The 21390-nt window shown below is 34.9% G+C and overlaps 3 protein-coding genes across 7 annotated transcripts in view; 1 reads left to right on the forward strand and 2 right to left on the reverse strand.

Annotated features, from left to right (window-relative positions):
* Positions 1-3258, reverse strand: part of atp2a2b (ATPase sarcoplasmic/endoplasmic reticulum Ca2+ transporting 2b) — a 43269-nt gene extending 40011 nt beyond the window's left edge. The window contains exons 1-3 of one of the 3 annotated variants that reach the window (XM_079835693.1): positions 2965-3258; positions 2646-2877; positions 2013-2095 (exon numbers count right to left, since the gene is read on the reverse strand). Coding sequence is in view for 1 of the 3 variants with exons in the window: in XM_079835691.1 (XP_079691817.1) it covers positions 2013-2095; positions 2192-2209; positions 2660-2777 (219 nt within the window). In the remaining 2 variants the exon portion in view is untranslated. Of the gene's footprint in view, positions 1-2012; positions 2096-2191; positions 2210-2645 lie in introns of all 3 variants that reach the window. The other 2 variants (XM_079835691.1, XM_079835692.1) reach the window with 2 other exon arrangements.
* A 4443-nt stretch (positions 3259-7701) lies between these two features.
* On the forward strand, positions 7702-16218 carry ube2g1b (ubiquitin-conjugating enzyme E2G 1b). The gene is made up of 5 exons (XM_079835842.1): positions 7702-7937; positions 10365-10467; positions 10592-10689; positions 10760-10938; positions 14702-16218. Exons 1-5 carry the CDS (start codon positions 7895-7897, stop codon positions 14786-14788), a joined length of 510 nt encoding a protein of 169 aa, XP_079691968.1. The 5' UTR covers positions 7702-7894; the 3' UTR covers positions 14789-16218.
* Positions 15986-21258, reverse strand: arpc3 (actin related protein 2/3 complex, subunit 3). Of its 3 annotated transcripts, none has more exons than XR_013817963.1 (8): positions 21152-21258; positions 20618-20717; positions 20416-20492; positions 19305-19373; positions 19057-19183; positions 18827-18921; positions 16925-17266; positions 15986-16677 (listed from the first exon to the last, which is right to left on the reverse strand). XR_013817963.1 is itself a non-coding variant. In XM_079835841.1 (7 exons), exons 1-7 carry the CDS (start codon positions 21155-21157, stop codon positions 17204-17206), a joined length of 537 nt encoding a protein of 178 aa, XP_079691967.1. In that variant the 5' UTR covers positions 21158-21258; the 3' UTR covers positions 16196-17203. The 3 variants fall into 3 exon arrangements, 1 of the variants encoding a protein (XP_079691967.1); XR_013817964.1 differs by having other exon boundaries at positions 16466-16677; positions 16929-17266; XM_079835841.1 differs by having other exon boundaries at positions 16196-17266.
* Positions 21259-21390: the final 132 nt, after the last annotated feature.

The following is a 21390-nucleotide window of genomic DNA, read 5'->3' on the forward strand; positions in this document are numbered from 1 at the left end:
TACTTTAATAGCAACTTAAACATATAACAAAATACACAAATGAAATGTTATTTCTGGTAAAATGATGACTTCTGAATGTTAAAGGGTGCAAAGCACAATGGCTCAGTCTATTAAATGAGATGCCACTCAAGATCATTCTGACTTCAATTATAAAAGGCCCTTGTGGAAAGTGCTGTAGTTGTAAATTCCAGTTGCTGTGTGTGCTTAGTCCTGATGGGATGCACATGCACTGTTCTGATTGAATAACACCCTTGCCTTTTGGGAATAACAAAGGTGAGTGTAAGAGCAAGTTAATGCATCCCTATGAGAGGTTAGTGAGGGCATGCAAGCAAAAGTTTGGACCCCATTTAGAGCGGTATATACTATAGCCAGGTGTAAATGGGGCATAAGACAGATCTTAAACAATACACAGGACCAATTCAGGGGCAACAACCTTCCCCCTTGTGCAATATCACAACACTAGTCGCCAGATAAGAAGATGAGCAGCCAATAAGAGAAGTGAACACAGCATTTGAGAAACGTCTTTTTCCCCCTCTCTTTTTATATATTTGTCATGTAAACAAGCATGTTGTAATAATAATAATCCTCAATGTTGATGCAACAACAAACTATTTTTTCTGCAAAGCCCAGATCCAAACAGAGGAAGTGGATGACTAAGTCAGTTCAACACAGTAACCTAACCTCCGGACCATGTTAGTTAGTGAGAGCTCTCTAAGCCCTCTCGGACTTGCACCATGCCTCCCATTCCTGCGGTGAAACATTATCCAAACAGACATGTGTTAAAGATTCCAGACAGCATAAATGAACCACTTGAGTGGACCACTGTACATCATCGCCTTGTAGCCTGATGACAGCATATTGTAACATGATCAAAACATCACGCAGAGCATTATTCAGACACCTTCAGCATGGTACTCATTACCCACTTCATCTCAGTTTTTAACATGTCATGCAGAGATTCATATTTAAGACTCCTAATGAACCAAACCATATAATACCATTAAAACAAAACAACTAAATGTACATGTACACACACTTTTTAAAAATACAAAAGTTACGATTTAGCTTGATAATGCTTGCAGATTTGCCATTTGCACTTCACTTTTTAGATGCTATATAATTATATTTGAGTGCTGACCCAGTGCAAAACCAGGGCTGCATTCCCCAAAAGCCTAAGTTGACCGTAGAACAATAGCCACCAACGGTCTCTACGATCAACTTAGGCTTACGATGCTTTTGGGAAACACTGCCCAGGAGTGTAACTGGAGGAGAAATTACAGAAAACTTTGGGTTTTTTCTTTTTGGGTAAGCTGTGTGGGGAATTCTGTTGCTGTCCACTAACGTATGTTGTTCCAGACCGGTTTAGTTCACATGTCGCTTGGTGACAGTCAAAGCTTCTTTTTTTCATTGGAGAAGAAACATAAAAACTAACAAACCATTTTCTTTCAGATTTTTTTTTTTGCGAATTCTGTCATTTACTCTCCCAAACACGTAAGATTTTCACTCATCTTCGAAACACACAAAGATATTTTAATGAAATCTGAGAGCTGTCTGTATCTCCATTGACAGTCTACTGAACTACCACTTTTTCGCTTCAAAAAGTTAATAAAGAGATTGTAATACTAATCCATATGAATTGAGCAGTTTTGTCCACATTTATCAAAATAAAGTGATCCGAAAATTTGGACAAAACTGCTCAATTCATACGGATTAGTTTTACAATCTCTTTATGAACTTTTTGAAGCGACAAGCAAGGTGGTAGTAGCTGTCAATCTAGGGACAGAAAGTCCCTCATTTTTTCATTTTTGGGTGAACTAATTCTTTAATATTAATAACAAGATTTGCCTAAATGCTCTTCTAGTTAGATGCTAACTTCATTGTTCGCTGCACAATGATAAAGTTGAATCTGATCTAATCTAACCTTATCTAATCCAGATAAAACTGGGGGAAATTATCACAAGGAAAGCTAAACGGGTACTATATTCAAATTATTACTGAATTGAGGTACTTACAAAAGATATGCAAGCTGCCAGGAGTAGAATCCTCACTAAAAGATCCTCAAATTGCTCCACCACCAACTCCCACAGCGATTTTCCTGAAAAATAAGCGTGTGAAAGAATACATGATAATGAAGACCAAGGGGTGAAGTGCATAAAAAGAGGTATTGACAGAATGCATGACAAAGGATTACCCTCTTCCGCAGGCAATTCTGTGGGGCAGCCAGAGATTCACAGCATGGTGAGAGAAAAGAAAAGAATATTACATTAGATCCCGATAGTTCATGTACTGTAAAAAAATATATTATTTTATAATCTTCTGCATCATTTAGGCTTTAAAGCAAAATACAATATTAACGTTTTAACACCAATTTTAAAAAGAAAGAAAAAAAAGAAAAATGGTTTATTTTAACAACACTGGTTTCTGGCCAAGACCACTCGCTGGTGGCGAGCAGCAGTGACGTCACGCGCCTTCATTTCGGACAGATGCCGGCTGATGAAATGAATATCGACGCATGTGCGCCCGCTATTGTACGGGCCTAACAATCCTCTTCAGCTCGATCAACATTGCGAAATCACCTAAGTTAAACCTTTGCTTTCTAGTCCACTGCCAATCCCAGTCACTCATGTTAGCATTAGCCTGGCCACGTTTGCTCACTCACCGTTCGGTCCCCATTTCTCCCGCTGCCGCTTCACTTGCTCCAGGCCGAGCCCAGTGCTCTCGTTGACGGAGAAATGGCTGTAAACTTCCTCCACGGTTTTCGTATGTGCGTTCTCCATCGTGGACACGCTGATTATGAACGGACTCTCAACCCCCCCAAACACGGTCGTCTTCGAAGCCTTCAGTCCTGACTCCCAAGACCTTCGGATTCACGAAAAACTTGATCCAAAAACAACCGTAGTGACTTTAGATAAACAGATTTTAACTTTTAAGTTCGGGCGTTTAATTCGAAGGAAAGTTACTAACCCGGACTAATTCAACCAAAAATTACGCAACAGACATCGTGAACTCGCTGGTTGTTCTTGATCTTGAATTTTGTTCGATGCCTGCCGGGAGTCCTAGTGTCCTTATGATGTGATAAATAACGTCAAAATAGTATTTTGGATCTATTCTCGGCTCGTTCCCTTAAACCGCAGCCGGTGTTCGCAGCTCTAGCACCATCAGCACCAATCGCGTGTCTCCGCTCCGCCGCTCTCCTGATCCGCATGCAAAGCTCTCGCTGTCCGCATGTGGAATGCGTTCATTGGCTGCGCGGACTCCGGAAATCCCGTTCCTTCCTTTGACTTTTCTTCGTCACGTCAGTGTGGATCAGCTGACCCTCTTTGCTTTGGCAGACGTCACTACAGATGAAGAAGGGTGTAGCGTAGCAAAGACATTTCCCTAGAATGCACAAACTAGAAACGGTAGGGTAGGGGGTTTTGATTCATGCCAGGCAGGGACTCGCCAAAAAGTTTCATTCACTAACTCGTTCAGTGCCCCTTTCTGAAGGTTACGCCGGTAGGTGGCGACAGTGAATATGTTGATGAATTATTCAAATAACCAATTGACGACCGAAACGTTTTGAAGGTTTTTTTTTTTTTTTTTTTTTTTTTTACATTTTCTGTTTTCATTTTAATTTTATTTAAAGGTTTAGTAAGTTTTTTTGTGTTTTTGTCATTTTTATTATTTATTGTTTTTAATATGTCTTTATATTTTTATTAGGCCTAATTATTTTCTATGTCGTTTTAGTAATTCCAGTACTATAAAGGGATAATTCACTCAAAAATTACCATAGTGGGGGGAAAAATACTATGATAGTCAATGGATTCCGAGATCTGCTTGGTTACAAACATTCTTCCAAATATCTTCCTTTGTGTCCAGCTGAAGATAGAACTTCATACAGGTTTGGAACAACTTGAGGGTGAGTAAATGATGACAGAATTGTTATTTTTGGGTGAACTATCCCTTTAAATTAATGAAAAGTAGTGCTGTCAAACGATTAATCGCATCCAAAATAAAAATGTGTGTTTATATAATATATGTGTGTGTATTATTATGTATATTTTGAATGCACACACATGCATGTATATATTTAAAAATGTTTTATATTTATATATATAAAATATATATTTATAATATAAATTTTTCATTAAAATATTTGTAGTTTTTATATTTTTCCTTTCATGTTTCATGAATCATTTTGTGTTCCATAATTGTTTTAATGACCTTATCTACTTTCCTGGATGATTTTAATAGTGAAACTTGGCTTTTGGCTTTCAAAAATACAATTATCTTGAGAAATATTCACCAGAGTGTAAGTATGACAACATTTATTCAGATTATAGGAAATTAAGGTTATTCCTGAGTGTGAATCTTCAATGTTCCCACATTGGTAATACATTCAAGTTACGAATGCTATCAAATTTCACACATATACACAAACCTGTCATGTAGTTTAACTAAAGAATAATAGATGAATTACAACAACAACAACAATAAACATATCCTTTTCAGGTCCTCGTTTTCTGGTTCAAATATTTGTATATTTGAACACACAAGATAAGGCCACTCACCGCACACGGTCTCACTGATGAAAAGGAGGAATGAAACAACATCATAAGATTACCATGGACCCTGGATCTGCAGCTATTTTGCGTCCAGGCTCTGATAAAAAGAAATATAACAGCTAAATTAGTTGTGCCACAGCTGGGTTGTCATGGGGATATGACATGGTGCTTTCCATTTTTCCATATTTATAAATCGATCTCACAGTCAAATGGCTATCTGGAATATAAGGTTGCAATAAACATTTACTCATTGTTTCTGAAAGCTCTTTTGATAATTTGTGGATAAATACACAAAAACATTACTGTACACTGATATCCCTATCCAAAAGTTGATTTGGCTCATGGAAACAGAAATGTCCTAAAAGGGCAATCAGCATAATCATACAGCTCAGATTCACCCTGTTATGAAACTTTAACCTCCAAGATTTATTCTGTATTATTCTGTTAAAGTTAAAACTTTCAAACTATACCATGACCATATGAAATGTTAGTGCTGTCAAATCGATTTATTGTGATTAATCGCATCCAAAATAAAAGTTTGTGTTTACATAATATATGTGTGTGTACTGTGTATAATTATTATGTATATATAAAAACACATACATTCATGTATATATTTAAGAATTATATGCATGTGTATAATTAATATATTAATATAATTTATATTGTATATAAATATAAAGATTTTATATATAAATATAAAAAAATCTTAAATATATTCATGCATGTGTGTGTATTTATATTATACATAATAATTATACACAGTAAACACACACATACTAGGCTAAAAACACAAACTTTTACTTTGGATGCGATTAATCGCGATTAATCGACTTGACAGCCCTAGTATTAATATTATATTATATTAAAATATAAATTATATTATCTGCTGTATAGGGACTTTTAAAAATCTGGCAAAAACAAAACAAAACATGAATTATGTTTTAAACATGAGTTATGCTCATAATTTCATGTAATTTCATGTTATCTGAAATGATTAAAAATGATTTATGGTTAGGTGCTTAGGTGCTTAGGTTTTGATTCCCTAACAGTTAAACTAAACCTGTGAATCCAAACTGTGAACGTATAAGGCATAAACTGCTACAATAACATCCACAGCATGCTTTATAAAAGATAAAACAAAGGATGTTCCGTTTTGTATTGTAATTCCATTCACTGAAAGGTCAGCTGAGCCAGTAATAGCCAATTTATCACACACCTCTTGACTGACACATTAATTGCAGCAGGCTTGAGAAAGAAAGAACAACTCGATCAGCATCTCAATGCTGTGCAATGAAGTGTCAAGCTGTTTGGTTCGACCTGTAGATGAACTTTATGGATTTATATCTGTAACGGGTTCCAAATGGCTACAAGCATTTTAAAATTTTACAGGAGGTTTAGTTGATCTAGATTTCTGAATTGTTAAGCTTTTTCTGTTGGGTGTGTTGGATTGTTTGAATCAGTAATAAGGCATCCCACAGTTCATGAGAAGAGTCAGATGTTTCCGAAGGATTACGCTGTGTTCAGTGTAGCGTCTTTTCTCTGTGTATGGGGTGACATTAGCATGCTAAACATATCAACAAAAGATAAGGCACATGACAAATCTCTGGTAGCCATGGAGTGCGACACACAGATCTGAGCATGAGGTAAACCATTCCTCAAAGTGTGAGCCCTCTTGAGAAAACCCGCCAGGAAGAGTACACAAAGTCGCCTTTTGTCACCTGAGCATGGTTGTTTATTCAGAAAACCATCCCCTTGTTTGAGTTTCAAGGATGTGGAATGTATTTGCTAACAACTCTTTCCCATATTCAGTCTATGTTTGGTATCAGTCTCTGGGCTGAAAGCCAAATGTTTGCCTTTTATGGTTCTGTAAAAAAGCAAATGTAAGATTCTGGCATGTCAGGAGGACTGTAAAGCTCTCAAGATACAGGATGGGCCAGACTTTGTGAATCCACTCAGATTTACCAGATTCAGGTTGATCTGAAGGCAGTTCAAGTTTGGTGTTGAAATATTAAGATATTTGATCATATGAATAAGCACATATTATAACTTTATTATTTATTAGTTACTACATTCCAGCCAAAACTAAAACACAAAATGTATGTTACTGCGGTTCTTACATTAGGGATGAGAAATTTCAAGCAGACACTGTCATCTAGTGTATATCATTTGTAATTGCACTTCACATCAGTGAACGGCAACTAACATTCACCACTCGTTTAAAATTATGTATGTACACGTGAGGGATTTTGCGTATTTATTTTTCACAGGTGCATTGCATTGTGTTGTGATTTAGGGTTAAAGGAAATTTCCGTAAACAGATTTAAAGGTTAAAGGAAATTTCCGTAAACAAAATTACCAGTATAGGCTATTTCCCATTTAAAGCAAAACAATTTTTCCTAATATTTCTAACAATAGAAATGAAAAACATTTAATAATAATATTCATATAATATAAAAATAACATGGCACAACATTTATCATTCTAATAGTTTTTAATCGTTTTTAAAAAAAATATATTTATTTTAAAGTTATTGTAATTAATAGTTTTAGTTTTAGTTAACATAACACAACACAACACAACACAACACAACACAACACAACACAACACAATAACAACACTACTCACTTAAGTCTAGTCGACATCTTCAAATTAAATTAAAAACATTTAAAATTTTAATGAAAGGTGGAATGTTTGGAGAAACATTTTATTTGAGTGTAATGAATTTTATTAACAGAGATTTTATTATTATGTATAATGTTTAAAATCGTAAATAAATCCACATTAACTATTTAAAAATGGAAAATGCACCGAGGATGTAGCGTACTTCCACTACAACAAAATATTAATACATTAGGATACATTTTTGGAAACGGTTTCTAGCTTGTATTGTATCTTGTATTTTATATTAAAACATTTGATAATCACGATTGAAGAATTCTGTTAATAAGAAAATAAATATCAGATATTTTCAGCAGAAGAATGAGCTACAAAAGTGTGGCTGTTTGGAACATTTGGCTTTGGCTGGGTCTCAAAACCTAGTGAGCTAAGTTAACTACATAGACGGCGATTTAGGGCGTCATAACCGCATGCAACACTTTGGCCATCATAACTCAAAAAAGATTCCTAATACTTCTATAGTAAGCAGGTACCTATTAGACACAGCCTTGAGGTCAGTGCCAGTATAACATGCATCAGTTCCCGGCGCATGTGAAGTAACGTTAGATCTCAATACACACTGTCCAAGAGCTGCGTGTCGAACAACTTTGACTTCCAGTATTGCGGCGACTTTACCTCGTTCTTTCATCGTTGGAGAAAGTATTTATTTTGTTAACAGTAGTTGAAATAAAATGACGGAGCAATCGGCCCTGCTTCTGCGAAAACAGCTAGCAGGTAGGTGGCTAACTGTTAGCGTGAATAGTACAAGTCTTAACTATGTCATATTTACTATTTCTTATTCACACTATCTGTACTCTTTAACAAAATCACATAGCGTGTAACGAAACCCACCGTATCTGTGTTTGCGCAAGAGCTTATGGGCTTATTATGTCCACTTGTAAAGTAATAAGGTCAGAAGGTTTGGCTAGCAGGCTAGCTGAATAAGTTGGTGAGGTATAAGCATGTTGATCACAAAGCTTATACTCTGTATTTAAGAAAATAACCTAGTTGTAAACAAAGCATTTTATATAATTTAAAATAATAGTAATGGATGTTAAAAATTTAATTGTAGCTGATCATAGTATCAGTTAACACGTGTTAGTATGCAGTATACAAATTATTCGCCTGCCAAGGAGGAAACGACACCAACACATATATTTTGGTTTCATTAAATACGATTACAAGCATATTAGTACATGGCGATATTTAGATCAAGCTTTACTTCTTTATTCCTACAAATTAAAATATTAACATCAAAGCATTAGATGACAGAAAATGTAATCTAATGTGTGTGTGTGTGTGTGTGTGTGTGTATATATATATATATATATATATATATATATATATATATATATATATATATATATATATATATGTATATATGTATATATGTATATATGTGTATATGTATATATGTGTATATGTATATATATATATATGTATATATGTGTATATGTATATATATATATATATATATATATATATATATATATATATATATATATATATATATATATATATATATATATATGTATATATACAGGGAGTGCAGAATTATTAGGCACGTTGATTTTCTGATCATATTTTTTTTCCAGGCACATTTGACCAATTCCAAACCACAGTAATCCTAATAACTACTATTGATTTAGTATTTAATAATGTAAAAGTGATATATAATTGTTCATGAAGGCTGGAAATGAAAATCACCTTATATTCAGGTGTGCAGAATTATTAGGCATGTTTTCTTATACAGATAAATTGAGCCAAAAAAGAGATTTAACTCAGACTGAAAAGTCAAAAAGTATTAAATGCCCATGAGAAGGATGCAATACTAATGCAATACTAGACATTGCAGTTAAGGCATGACCATTGGACAGTGAAATGCTCGTTGGGTCAGCAGGGTCAGACAAAAACATGTGGCGGAGAAAAGACACCTATTAACCGCAAAAGAATTAAGAATTAAGGTGAAGAATTAAGGGTGAAACCATCAGGAACCCTTTAGTCTCCAGCGCCACCATTTTCTAGAGCTGCAACCTACCTGGAGTCTCCAGAAGTGCAAGGTGTCAGGATCTCAGAGACTTCAGTTAGGTAAAGAATCCTAAAAAATGACCCCCACTAAATAAGAATCATAAGCTGAAGTGTTGTAAAATACATGAAGCCTGCTTTTTTATAGGCTTTATAGGTTTTATAGGTTGAGAATGACTCTTGAAGGACCAGCACCACATCCTCTAGTACCACTGTTTGAAGAATTCATCTTCCAGAATCTGGCAGTACGTTTTGGGAGTTCATTTTTAGTCCATCTCTGCAAAACGGACTTCAGGATGGACTAAAATGAACTCCCAAAACGTACTGCCAGATTCTGGAAGATGAATTCTTCAAACAGTGGTACTAGAGGATGTGGTGCTGGTCCTTCAAGAGTCACTCTCAACCTATCTGTCCATAAAGCCTATAAAAAAACCTTCTTCATGTATTTTACAACACTTCAGCTTGTGATTCTTATCTAGTGGGGGTCATTTTTTAGGATTCTTTACCTAACTGAAGTCTCTGAGATCCTGACACCTTGCACTTCTGGAGACTCCAGGTAGGTTGCAGCTTTGGAAAATGGTGGCGCTGGAGACTAAAGGGTTCCTGATGGTTTCACCCCTAATTCTTCACCTTAATTCTTAATTCTTTTGCAGTTGACAGGTGTCTTTTCTTCACCACCTGTTTTTGTCTGACCCTGCTGACCCAACGAGCATTTCACTGTCCAATGGTCATGCCTTAACTGCAATGTCTAGTATTGCATTAGTATTGCATCCTTCTCATGGGCATTTAATACTTTTTGACTTTTCAGTCTGAGTTAAATCTCTTTTTTGGCTCAATTTATCTGTAAAAGAAAATATGCCTAATAATTCTGCACACCTGAATATAAGGTGATTTTCATTTCCAGCCTTCATGAACAATTATATATCACTTATACATTATTAAATACTAAATCAATAGTAGTTATTAGGATTACTGTGGTTTGGAATTGGTCAAATGTGCCTGGAAAAAAAATATGATCAGAAAATCAATGTGCCTAATAATTCTGCACTCCCTGTATATATGTATATATATATGTATGTATGTGTGTGTGTCTTTAAACAAATGCTTTGACATTCATCTTTGTTTTACATCTTACAGAGCTCAACAAAAACCCAGTGGAAGGTTTTTCTGCTGGTCTGATTGATGATGATGATATCTATCAGTGGGAGGTTGTTGTAATCGGCCCTCAAGACACATTGTTGTAAGTAACCAATCCTGTTACCAGCCATGTGCTGTTTGGATTTAGCTGTAAGTAAGAAGCTGTAATCTAGTCAAATCTCTTCCATCAAAACCATTTACTCACTTTTTCTGTTTTTGATTCATAGTGAGGGTGGATTTTTTAAGGCACATCTAATTTTCCCTCATGATTACCCACTTCGACCTCCTAAGATGAAGTTTATTACGGAGATTTGGCATCCTAATGGTGAGTACCTGTCAGTTTTGGTGAAAACCCCTAGCAGCAGACACTGATATTATTCTTCATTTCTAACCAGTTGCGAAGAACGGAGATGTGTGCATTTCAATCCTACATGAGCCAGGAGAGGACAAATTTGGCTATGAGAAGCCAGAGGAGCGTTGGCTGCCCATCCACACCGTAGAGACCATCATGATAAGTGTGATCTCCATGTTAGCTGACCCTAATGGTGACTCGCCAGCCAATGTGGATGCAGCTGTAAGTTTAGTGATTTTTTGATGATAACTGAGTCACGTTTTATAATGGCAGTCACTGTGAAATCAAAATGGACCTTATTAACTTTCTTTACATTATAAACATTCCTGGTTTTATGCAATTCACCAGAGCACATTTTTCTTGAAGGAAACAATCGGCTGAATACAAAATCGCCCCCTAAACCCTCAATCACTATTCCCTACATTTTTCCATTAATACAGTTCACTTGAAGGAGTGAATGAAAACAAGTAAGTGAATTCGGTCAGCCGTTGAGTGTACATCGGCTGTACACTTGTTATTGCGGTGCAATGTGGGATAGAATAAGTGCACTCCACTAGAATAACATCCACTATGGTTTCGGACACCACCACAAATGGCTGTCCCCTCAAATTATGCACTATTTGAGGGTAAAGAGGGCGATTTTGGATTCAGCCATAGTTTTTGTTTTTTTAATCAAAAATGATTCACATTTCATGTAAATGTATCAATGTGCTCAGCCTATGAAATTACTTGATTTATCAACTGATTAAAAAAAAAGTAGGAATTGCAACCATTCTAGAACACTGGCAAATAGATAATGCAGTAATTTAACACACATTAATATAATAATAATTGTTTCACTCCAAAAATGTCACATTTAAAGTTGGCATGAAACCAATGGTGGACGAAGTACACAAATCAAGTTCTTGAGTAGTAGTACAGATACCCCATTAAAATAATATTCCAATAAAATTATAGGTACTAAATTACTTGATTTTTAATGTATTTAAGTATTAAAAGTAAAAAGTACTGATCGTTTAACCCTATATTTATTCTAGTCAGCACTAGGCAGACATTTAATATATATATTGCAAATAAGCAACATTTTTATTTCTTTACCAACACTGCTTATACACTGTCAAAATATTAAACTTTAATATACTAAAACATCATTTTAAGTTGCTGATAATTCAAGTGTTGCAACAAGTGAAATAATATACCATATAGTATTTTAGAAATGAGGGGAAAATGTAAATATGTGGCAACAAATATAATAAAAATATAATGTATAGACGCCACTTGGGGCAAAACATTAACTGCCGGGTTAACATAAGTTTAACGCTATGCAAACATACTAGAATTATGTCATTTGCAGAGGTGGGTAGAGTAGCCAAAATCTGTACTCAAGTAAAAGTACAAGTACTTACGGAAATATTTACTCAAGTAAAAGTAAAAGTAACAATCGTAATATTTACTTGAGTAAGAGTAAAAAAGTATTCGATGAGAACTACTCAAGTAGTTAGTTACTAGTTACTTTCGATCTGATTGTTAAGAAGTGAAAACCCTGAATTTCAGGCTACTTGGAGAGCTTTCACACACCTCTCTGTAACACTTTACAATAAGGTTGTATTAGTTAACATTAGTTAATGTATTAGTTAACATGAACTAACCATGAACAACACCTCTGTTCAGCATTAGTTAATCTTTGTCAACGTTAGTTCATAAAAATCCAGCTGTTCATGGTTTATTCATGTTAGATCACAGTGCATTGACTAATGTTAACAATATTTGAAAAATGCAATAGTAAATGTTTAAATTAACATAAAGATAAATAAGTGCTTTATAAGTGCAGTTCATTATTAGTTCATGTTAACTAATGTAAACTAATGAATCTTATATATATATGTGTGTGTGTGTGTGTGATTAATGGTTAAACAGTGTAAATTAATGGTGTGCTGGGCTAACTAGAGCTCTTCTTAAAACATACTTTGTTTTTATATTTTTATAAGTATATAGGCTATTCTTTAGGTAGGAATAAAATACAATACAGTTTTTATTTGTATGTATTTTCTACACTTCAGACAGGTGTCTGTCCGGATTTGTGTATTTATGCAAGACGTCACATTTGGCTATTCAATTTGTTTCGTTTTGTGAAGAAAAGGATATGTAAATGTGAAGATGTGAACGTTTGTTCGTGGACGTGTGTTGTTTGGAGGATTCAAACGATTTGTCATTGCTTGCACAAGAGCGCATATGAGGAAAACACTCGGACAGTGTGTGAAATAGTATTATAATAAGGGAACATTTCCCATAGTTACCAAATGACCGTTAATAGTGTTCAAATATAGGCATCATTGTGACACTTACCGCTACATGTTCTTTTCAGGGTGTTTCTTTTCTTGTATGCTGAGAGATGTCAGTTCGTTTTGGTGCACACAACATGCATCGCATTATGAAACTATTCTTTTTGACATCTTGGAGTGAAAACATAGACTGAAGTTGAGGCCACGGGCAATCTGCCTCCCGTAGCTCACACACATCTTCCTCTGCTTTGGCCATCATCTTCCGACTAAACGCACACTAATTATAAGCGGGAGATGCGTAGCAACCTCTCGCGAAGCAGCCTCTCCAACGTTTCGCGAGACTTGCGAAAGTCATATTAACTTATTTTAATATATATAATATAATTATTACCATTTGACAGTAACGGAGGAACGCCACCGAATGTAACTAAGTAAAAGTACAGTTTTTTCACAAGAAATTTACTTGAGTAAGAGTAAAAGTACCCATCTTTAAATCTACTCTAAAAGTACAAGTTACCCAAAAAATTTACTCAAGTAAATGTAATTCGTTACTACCCACCTCTGGTCATTTGCATGGTCATTATTAATATTAACCTATATATTTCATTGACAATTCATTATGCAATTTAATTAATAACTTACTTTTCACACCATCATTTGCTCGCACATTTCAAGCTTGGCTCATTGAATCAGTGAGTTGTCGGCTCAAGGACAGCTGCAATAGGATCTGTCCGATTCACAAATGGTTGTTCAGTGTTATTTGTAAAACCAATTCAGCAGGTTCATTGGAAAGAATCAACTCATTCATGAATCGGACATTGTTCTTGTGTCTCGGAGGTGGTGATTTCTTCAGTTCGTAATAACGAGGAACAATGTTTTTATGGAACATAGTGGAGTAAAAAGTGTGATTATTATGCTTTGGAATAAGTAAAAGTTTCCCAAAATAAAAATACCTGAAACTTTTTGCTAACCGTAACAAATACTTAGATTCACTGCATGAATCAGAAATTGTGAATCTGTTATAAAAATATAAATATATTCTGTAAAAAAAAGAAAAAAGAATTGCCAATTTTGATGTAATGGTCATTTAAACCTTTCATCAAAATCTAATCAAATGAATGGGTAAAAATTTACAAGGTCTCATTTTAACTCAAATTTTTTTATGTATTTAATGATGAATACAGCATTAAAGGGATAGTTCACCCAAAAATTAAAATTATATCATAATATCCAAATCTGGATGAGTTTCTTTCTTCTGTTGAACACAAACGATGATATTTTAAAGACTGTTGGTAACCACACAGTTGACAGTAGCCATTTTTTTTCCCTACTATGGAAGTCAATGGTTACCATCAACTGTTTGGTCATTAACATTCTTTAAAATATCATCTTTTGTGTTCAACAGAAGAAAGAAACTCATACAAGTTTGGAACACGAGGGTGAGTAAATGATGATAAAATGTACATTTTTGGTGAACTATCCCTTAAATAGCAAAAAAGATGGATTTGAATAAGCAGCATTACAATTTAAGTTTCTTCATCCTGACTGAAAAGCCTCCCCAAAAATGCCAGTGGATAAATTCAAGTCCTTTCTTACTTCACTCTGAAATGTCACTCTAACTAAAATGGGCAATGAATGCCAATTCATGTTTTTGTTCTTCTGAATCGATGATTAAAACCTTCACTTTTGTGTTTGGCTTGCAGAAAGAATGGAGAGACGACCCCAACGGTGAATTCAAAAGGAAAGTCGCCCGCTGCGTGAGGAAAAGCCAAGAGATGGCATTCGACTAGATGCCCCATCACGGTTACATTTGTTTATACATATGCTATCAGTTTCCATCTCCATATCTTGAGGTCAAAGACAGACATCTCAGTTTCAGGATTTATTTCTGCATTGATTTTAAAAATCCATTACAAGCTCATATCAATTTAATAGGTTTAACTGATGTGTTGAATCACATTTTTGTGTGGCAATGCTTCATCGTATATATTGAATTCTAACCAGCCCCCCTGTATATGGCAATTACAAACCTTAATAGGGGATCGCCTTTATTTTATTCACCAGTTATTTGGGGTAGCACCAGTTAGGGATATCAGCAAAGCCACCGTTGGTTAATTCGTTTTTTTATTTTATCTGAATGTGTGAGTTATAGCACGTTTTGTTAATGTCGATTCCCCCCCCCCCCACCCTCTTGTGTGTCTGAATTATTTATTATCTTAATTATGATGAAATTTACTGCATGACACTTGTGTTTTGACTCGCTTTTTTATCTGCCACTGAGCCATCAGTTTTGAACAGTCTTTTATGCAATTCGGGCGTGTTTTGTGCGTTTATGGTACTAGTAGAGGCTGATGATCAGAATCGATGCTGATTTCTCTCCTCACTGACATGTCGGGACAGGCCTATTCCCTTAAAAAAACCACAAAAAAAACAATACCACAGATGTCTCTCAAAGGGCCATCTCTTTCTCTGCTGCCTTAAGTTGTTCTCCTATTAAAAAGGAAAATTGTATTCAGTGATGTCAAGTCCGTCTCAGCGTCTATTCAGTTTTTGAGCTGGAATCCTCTTTTGGACAAACCAAAAAGTTACATATTTGCATGAGACAGAGAATATTTTTTGTATAAATGGTAAGCTTAAAAGCTGTATTTTTTGTGTATGTAAATATGATGTATTGTACCATAGCTCTATCAGTCATTTGTTTGTGATGTCCCCCGACCCCACACATGTAGATTTTGTAACCTCATTTATGACTGTATCCTGTTCACTCTTTCTGTTCCCGAAGGCTCCATCATGTAATTGCTCATTAAAATGTAGCATTTGTCTTACATATATACCGTTTGTCCTTATGTTTTATTCTCAAGTCTCGTCCTGTTGTTTATGTCTTATGTCAGTCGTGTAATAAGCAGTTACCTCAATAACTTCTAAGGGTGCATAAGATTCTTGGCAACACTTGTTTTCAGAGTGAGAGTTGTTTGCTGTTGTGTATTAATGCAAATGTAATTTTATTGTTAAAAAAAAATATGGCAATAATTCTACATTTTCAGTTGGTCTTGATCACATTTTGATTTGATTCAGTGGTGTGAAATACCATAGCTTTACTCCAGTTTGTATGATCCTTGGTGGCTTATGGATTTGAGCATTATATGAATGTTATTTCTTTCTGCAGCAATCATTTGTTCTTTAATAAGTTTAAATAAATAAAACCCTTATAATGAACTCACTACACACCAAGCAGTGTTGTTCTTGTTAACTAAAACGATTAAAAGTAGTTTTCATTAATACATATAAAATCTAAATATTAGATGGAAAAACTTAAATAAATTAGAATTTTGCCTTGGCAACCGACTAAAATTTAGTTGAAGTACTAAAAAAAATGAACTAAGAAAAATGACAATCACTTAAATGAAAATGGAAAAAAGCACATTCAAAACATGAATAAATACTATAATACGTACATAAAATGTTTTAATTGAAATTAAGTATAATTTTATTAAAACAAAAATAAGAAATATTGCCTTGGCAACTAACTGAAATAATGATTTGAAGTATTAAAATGACTAAATTAAAAAGTTAAAACTATATAAATGACAAAAGCACAAGTGCTAAAACTAAAATGAGAACTGAAATAAAAAGGTAATTTTAAAATGAATAAATAATACCGGTAGTATATAAATTAGTGCTGTCAAATCGATGAATCGCATCTAACATTAAAGTTTGTAAATATGAATTATTGAAATATGAGTCGTTGAATCATTCATTAAACTGACTCGTTCAAAAATGCAGATTCATTCAGTAATGAAACTGCTGTATTGCTGGAGACGCGCAATGGCTGTGGATTTGTTTGTACACACACATATATATTTACAAAATGTTATGTTAGATGCCAATAATCGATTTGACAGCACTAATATATAATATTATAGTACTAACACTAATATAAATATTACTAAAATAACACTGGCACCAATTGTATTAGTAGTATGTCTTCATTCACTGACGAGAGATGCTGTTTCTCTTCAATAAATCTTTATTTGATCAGCTCCTGCTTTACATGACAGGCCAGAAATCAAATATGCTTGATATCACCAGTAAAAAAAACTCCAACAGAATCAGAGTAAACACGCTCGCATACACAGTAAAGAAGAAAAAAAAAAAAAACATCCACATCCCACGCAGAAGCACCAAGAGCGATCCTGAGTGGTTTGTTACTGGCCAGGTGCAGACAGACTTTTGTTCATGAACTGTTTCTTCACAAAGCACACCCACCACTGTAGACCAAAGACATTTGAATGATTATCATAATCACTTGATTAGAAATTAGTCAAATAACATGAATTTCAAACATTCACTTTTGGTGAATCTTAAGAAAATGGATAAATGAATAGATAAATAAGTATTTATATACAAGTAAATAAATAAAATATTTAAATATAAGTTGTATTCAAATCCGAAATATTTTTTTTATACAAATATTAAATCGTAAAGAGAAAGTTGTATATAATTGTTATATTTTGCATTGTGACCCCATTAATATAATGCAAAAAAAAAAAAAAAAAGCAAGAAATATGCTTAATTGTACGGAGCCCAGCTCATGACATAGGGAAAAAAATTATATGTATATAATGTATATCTTACTAATACGTCTAGCAGTGAGGTTGTGAATTGCATTCAACCTCCGCTCGTGCCCTCCCTTTCGAAGCACATATAGAAACTACGGTGGTCTAGCCTGACAAGCCAGACCCACATCAAGATGTTGGGTCTGGGAACACACCATTGGCATTACTCAATCTGAGGGGCGGGATAAACGGTTGTCTTTCAAATTCCCTCTGCACACAATAGGAACCAGAGCGCTACCAGTGGTGACAACAATCACAAGCGGGTCCCATGCGTTTTCCCACCAGCGGAGCTAGTTGATAGATTAAACTTTTGCCGTATTCCGGTCTGCAAAACTCAGAACACATCTTCCTTTTTTAAGAATGACTTCAGTGGCGTAACGTTCTTTGTTAGCAGGGATTTCACACGGAACCGTCACAACTCTGCCGTCATTATGTTAAGCCCGCCCACCGACTCTATACACGATGTGATTGGCCTGACTAGAGTTTGGTTTTTCAAGCTCGCAAGTCTACGGAGAGTCGCTAGACGACCCTGGATGCAAATTATATTTGCTGCCGCTAGGGTGCGTCTAGATTTCTAGGCTAACGGTGGTCTGCACAGGACAAAATTGTTTTCGTCGGAGAGCGCAGAGAGTGACTAGCGCTCTGTAGAGCAATTTGTCCGTTTAGGGCCACTGTAGAAACATGGCGGCGCAAAATGTTGACTTCATTGTAAGGGGACCTGCGGTGTATGTAGATAGAAATGGCTCATTCTAAGGTTATAAAAATATAACGGTTCATTGTGTTCTTTATACAGAAATGAAAACATAATTATGTATATTATATTGCATTTCTGTCAATAGATCCTCATAAATACTACACACTACACCTTTAAATCAGGGCCACAATATGCTGTATACATTTTTTTATTTTTATCTGTCATGTGCGGGGCTCTGTATAATTGTCATGAAAATAATGTAGCAAAAAACCTAAATAAATCCTTAAAAAATGGTCTTGCTTTTTTGTATTACAGTAACAAAACTTCAGAGGAAAAATGTGTTTAACTGTTATTAAAATAATGCCACAAAAAAACAACAACTTTAAAACAACTTCCCTTGCTTTTCTCAAATTATTATATTTGTATTACAGTAACAACACAAATTTGCTTAATTGTAATTCAAATAATTGTCACAATGCAAAGGGGAAAAAAAAACTTATATTTAAAAAAAGCATCACCTTGCTTGGTTTGTCTGTCTGAGGGTCGAACACACGGTCACACAATCTCAGTCCCGTCTCCTGTCGGATTTGCTGCAGGTAAGCCCTCATCGTTTCTGTCCAGAGGAAAAAGATGGTGTCTAGATCAATTTGGCGATAATACCACTAATAAAAAACTCATCATAAAGAAGGTCTAAGTGGATGTGAAAATTAATCAGACTCAGCAAAATTTTGACTTTGTTGTGCCATACCTTCCTCCTGTTTGTTGAGGGGTTTAGCATACATTGCATTCAGTGGGAAGCCAGGTTCTCCAGGGATGGGGAAATTGGTAATTCCCAGCGTGTACATCTCCTTCTCTCCTTGGCCCCTTGAACTGCACTAGAAATCATTTATTAGATTGTAGTTAGACACTTATGAAGCATTCGCTATGAGGAAAACCAACACCACCTGACAAATGATTAATCACTGAATATTTATATATATTTTTGTTAACAGTTACCTTTTGGAGCTTCTTGAGGCATTCAGAGATGTAAAGCGTGATGTAGATCAAAGTTCGGTCAGCCTCATTCTATCAAAATTAAAGAAATTAATTTTTAATTTATTTATATACTGCATATAAGCCGCTTAATACAGTACAGATTGTGTCAAAGCATCTTCACAGTAATAAATAGGAAAATAATAGTGTAAATGTTGCAGAGTTCACCAAATATGAAACAAAACCAACTTTAGCTATAAAGCAGACGACAATAGTGTCATTATTCAGTTCAATAATAGTCAATGTTGCAAAGTTCATCAAAATTGTAAAACTAATTAAATTCAGAGTTTATTTTACAATATTAATCCATGCAGACCATTATTATTATTATTTTAAATACATGTGCTCTCGTAATCTTTAATCAAAATAATTTCCCCTCTCTTTTGCAGTAACTTCTATTCTCTGATGGCGCTATATAGAACTGTTAACCACTGATCTATATAGAGAACATTTTATATAGATCAGTGGGGACAACCGGTCACTCAAATGACATCACATCAAATGGCAACTACAACAATCCAACCAATTCTGAGGGACAAAATAAAATCCCGTTCTCAAATTTTTTCTTGTTCGAGAAACTGTTTCGCTCAGATATAGGCTACGAGAAAGAGGGAAAGAAAAAGGATATAGGGTACGAGAAAAAAAGAAAAAAAAAGGATATAGGCTACGTCACAACAGAGAAGTAAAGAATATAGCAACGTTCATGCTGATTTTAAAGTGCTTATAATGAATTAAAATCTAATATTAAACCTGAATGTTTTAAGGTAAAAAGACAAAAAAAAAAACTATGTGCATATGCATCCATGTAACAAGTTACAATATAGCAAAGTTCATGCTGATTTTAAAGTGCTTATAATGAATTAAAATCTAATATTAAACCTCAATGTTTAAGGTAAAAAGACAACAAAAAAAAACTACGTGCATATGCATACATGTAACAAGTTACAATGAGGATACAGAGAGAACCTTTATTCTCTCAGTCAGGACAGAGCTATGAATTCGTGTTAAGGCACGCAAGTAAATTTTTTCAGGTTCGTGAACACTTCCTGTTGGCCTACGAATATTCACCCCTTACCTTAATTTCGTAGTTCTTGAAGAAAACATTAGCTTTGAAGTAGTAGATGGCCTCGTCGATAATATCCGTGTCTTTGGCTGAATATGGAAAGAGGAAGGAACAGCTGGTTTGTCAAATACGCTTTACTAATGATGGCCATTTAAGGAAGAATCTCACATCTCAGATCTCGCAGTACTGCCTAAAACCAAGCAAACTTTCTTACTTTCTTTAGGAGCAGGACCCTTAAACTGTGTTTTAAGGGGCAATAACGCCATATTCCCCACCATTTTGGTGTCTGCATCCATCAGGCTTGAGTGGTAAGCCTGAAGAGAGTGGGGAAAACATCAAATGCAGGTCAAAAATCAAGAATTATTTCTTTAACACCGCAAACTTGTTTTTAAAATGACTAATTTGTAGATAATCAGTCAGTTATCACTGCACTCAATGCAAATGAGGAAATCCAGTTGTTTGCACCATGAACAAATTGCAACAAATCTGTTTCAGCAACATATTTCTGACAGTTCGATATACATATACATTGGTCAATTAAGCATAAAGACCAAAACATAATAAAACGTCTTTGTAAAACTGTTACATTTGTAGAAAAATGCCCAGAGTAAGATAATGTATAGGTTAGCTCTGTGGCTAATAATGCTAAAATATTTTTCGCTCCAGCTCTAAAACGTGGCACAACAGCTGCTCATGAAGCAAACAATCACGGTCTTTGATTAAATTGTAACGTTTAATAATTTCTTACCGGCATTTTGGTACAATACGTCCCAAACCTAGCAGGCAAAAATGATTCTGTCAGAGCTGCTAGCCGCCGCTTCCGCTGTCCCACCCTACACACAGATACAGGAAGTCTCCAGTACAGTATCCCGTCATGAACACTGGGGGGCGCCGAAGAACACCAGCTTTGCGGTTTCACTTTTTCCCCACAACAAAATGTCTTTAAAAATCTTTACTATCACTTATTTTAATTATTCTAAAAAGTTA

Source organism: Gobio gobio (genome assembly GCF_949357685.1).
Source record: "Gobio gobio genome assembly, chromosome: 14".
NCBI classification, from domain to species: domain Eukaryota; kingdom Metazoa; phylum Chordata; class Actinopteri; order Cypriniformes; family Gobionidae; genus Gobio; species Gobio gobio.

Excerpts from the sequence above, each read along its gene's own strand:
- ube2g1b (XM_079835842.1), top strand. The coding sequence starts at position 7,895 with ATGACGGAGCAATCGGCCCTGCTTCTGCGAAAACAGCTAGCAG. Across the intron at positions 10,690-10,759 it reads GGAGATTTGGCATCCTAATG|TTGCGAAGAACGGAGATGTG; the intron begins GTGAGTACCTGT and ends ATTTCTAACCAG. Across the intron at positions 10,939-14,701 it reads CAGCCAATGTGGATGCAGCT|AAAGAATGGAGAGACGACCC; the intron begins GTAAGTTTAGTG and ends TTTGGCTTGCAG.
- arpc3 (XM_079835841.1), bottom strand. Across the intron at positions 19,374-20,415 it reads TCAAGAACTACGAAATTAAG|AATGAGGCTGACCGAACTTT; the intron begins GTAAGGGGTGAA and ends TAATTTTGATAG. Across the intron at positions 17,267-18,826 it reads AGACAGACAAACCAAGCAAG|TGGTGGGTGTGCTTTGTGAA; the intron begins GTGATGCTTTTT and ends TTTGGTCTACAG.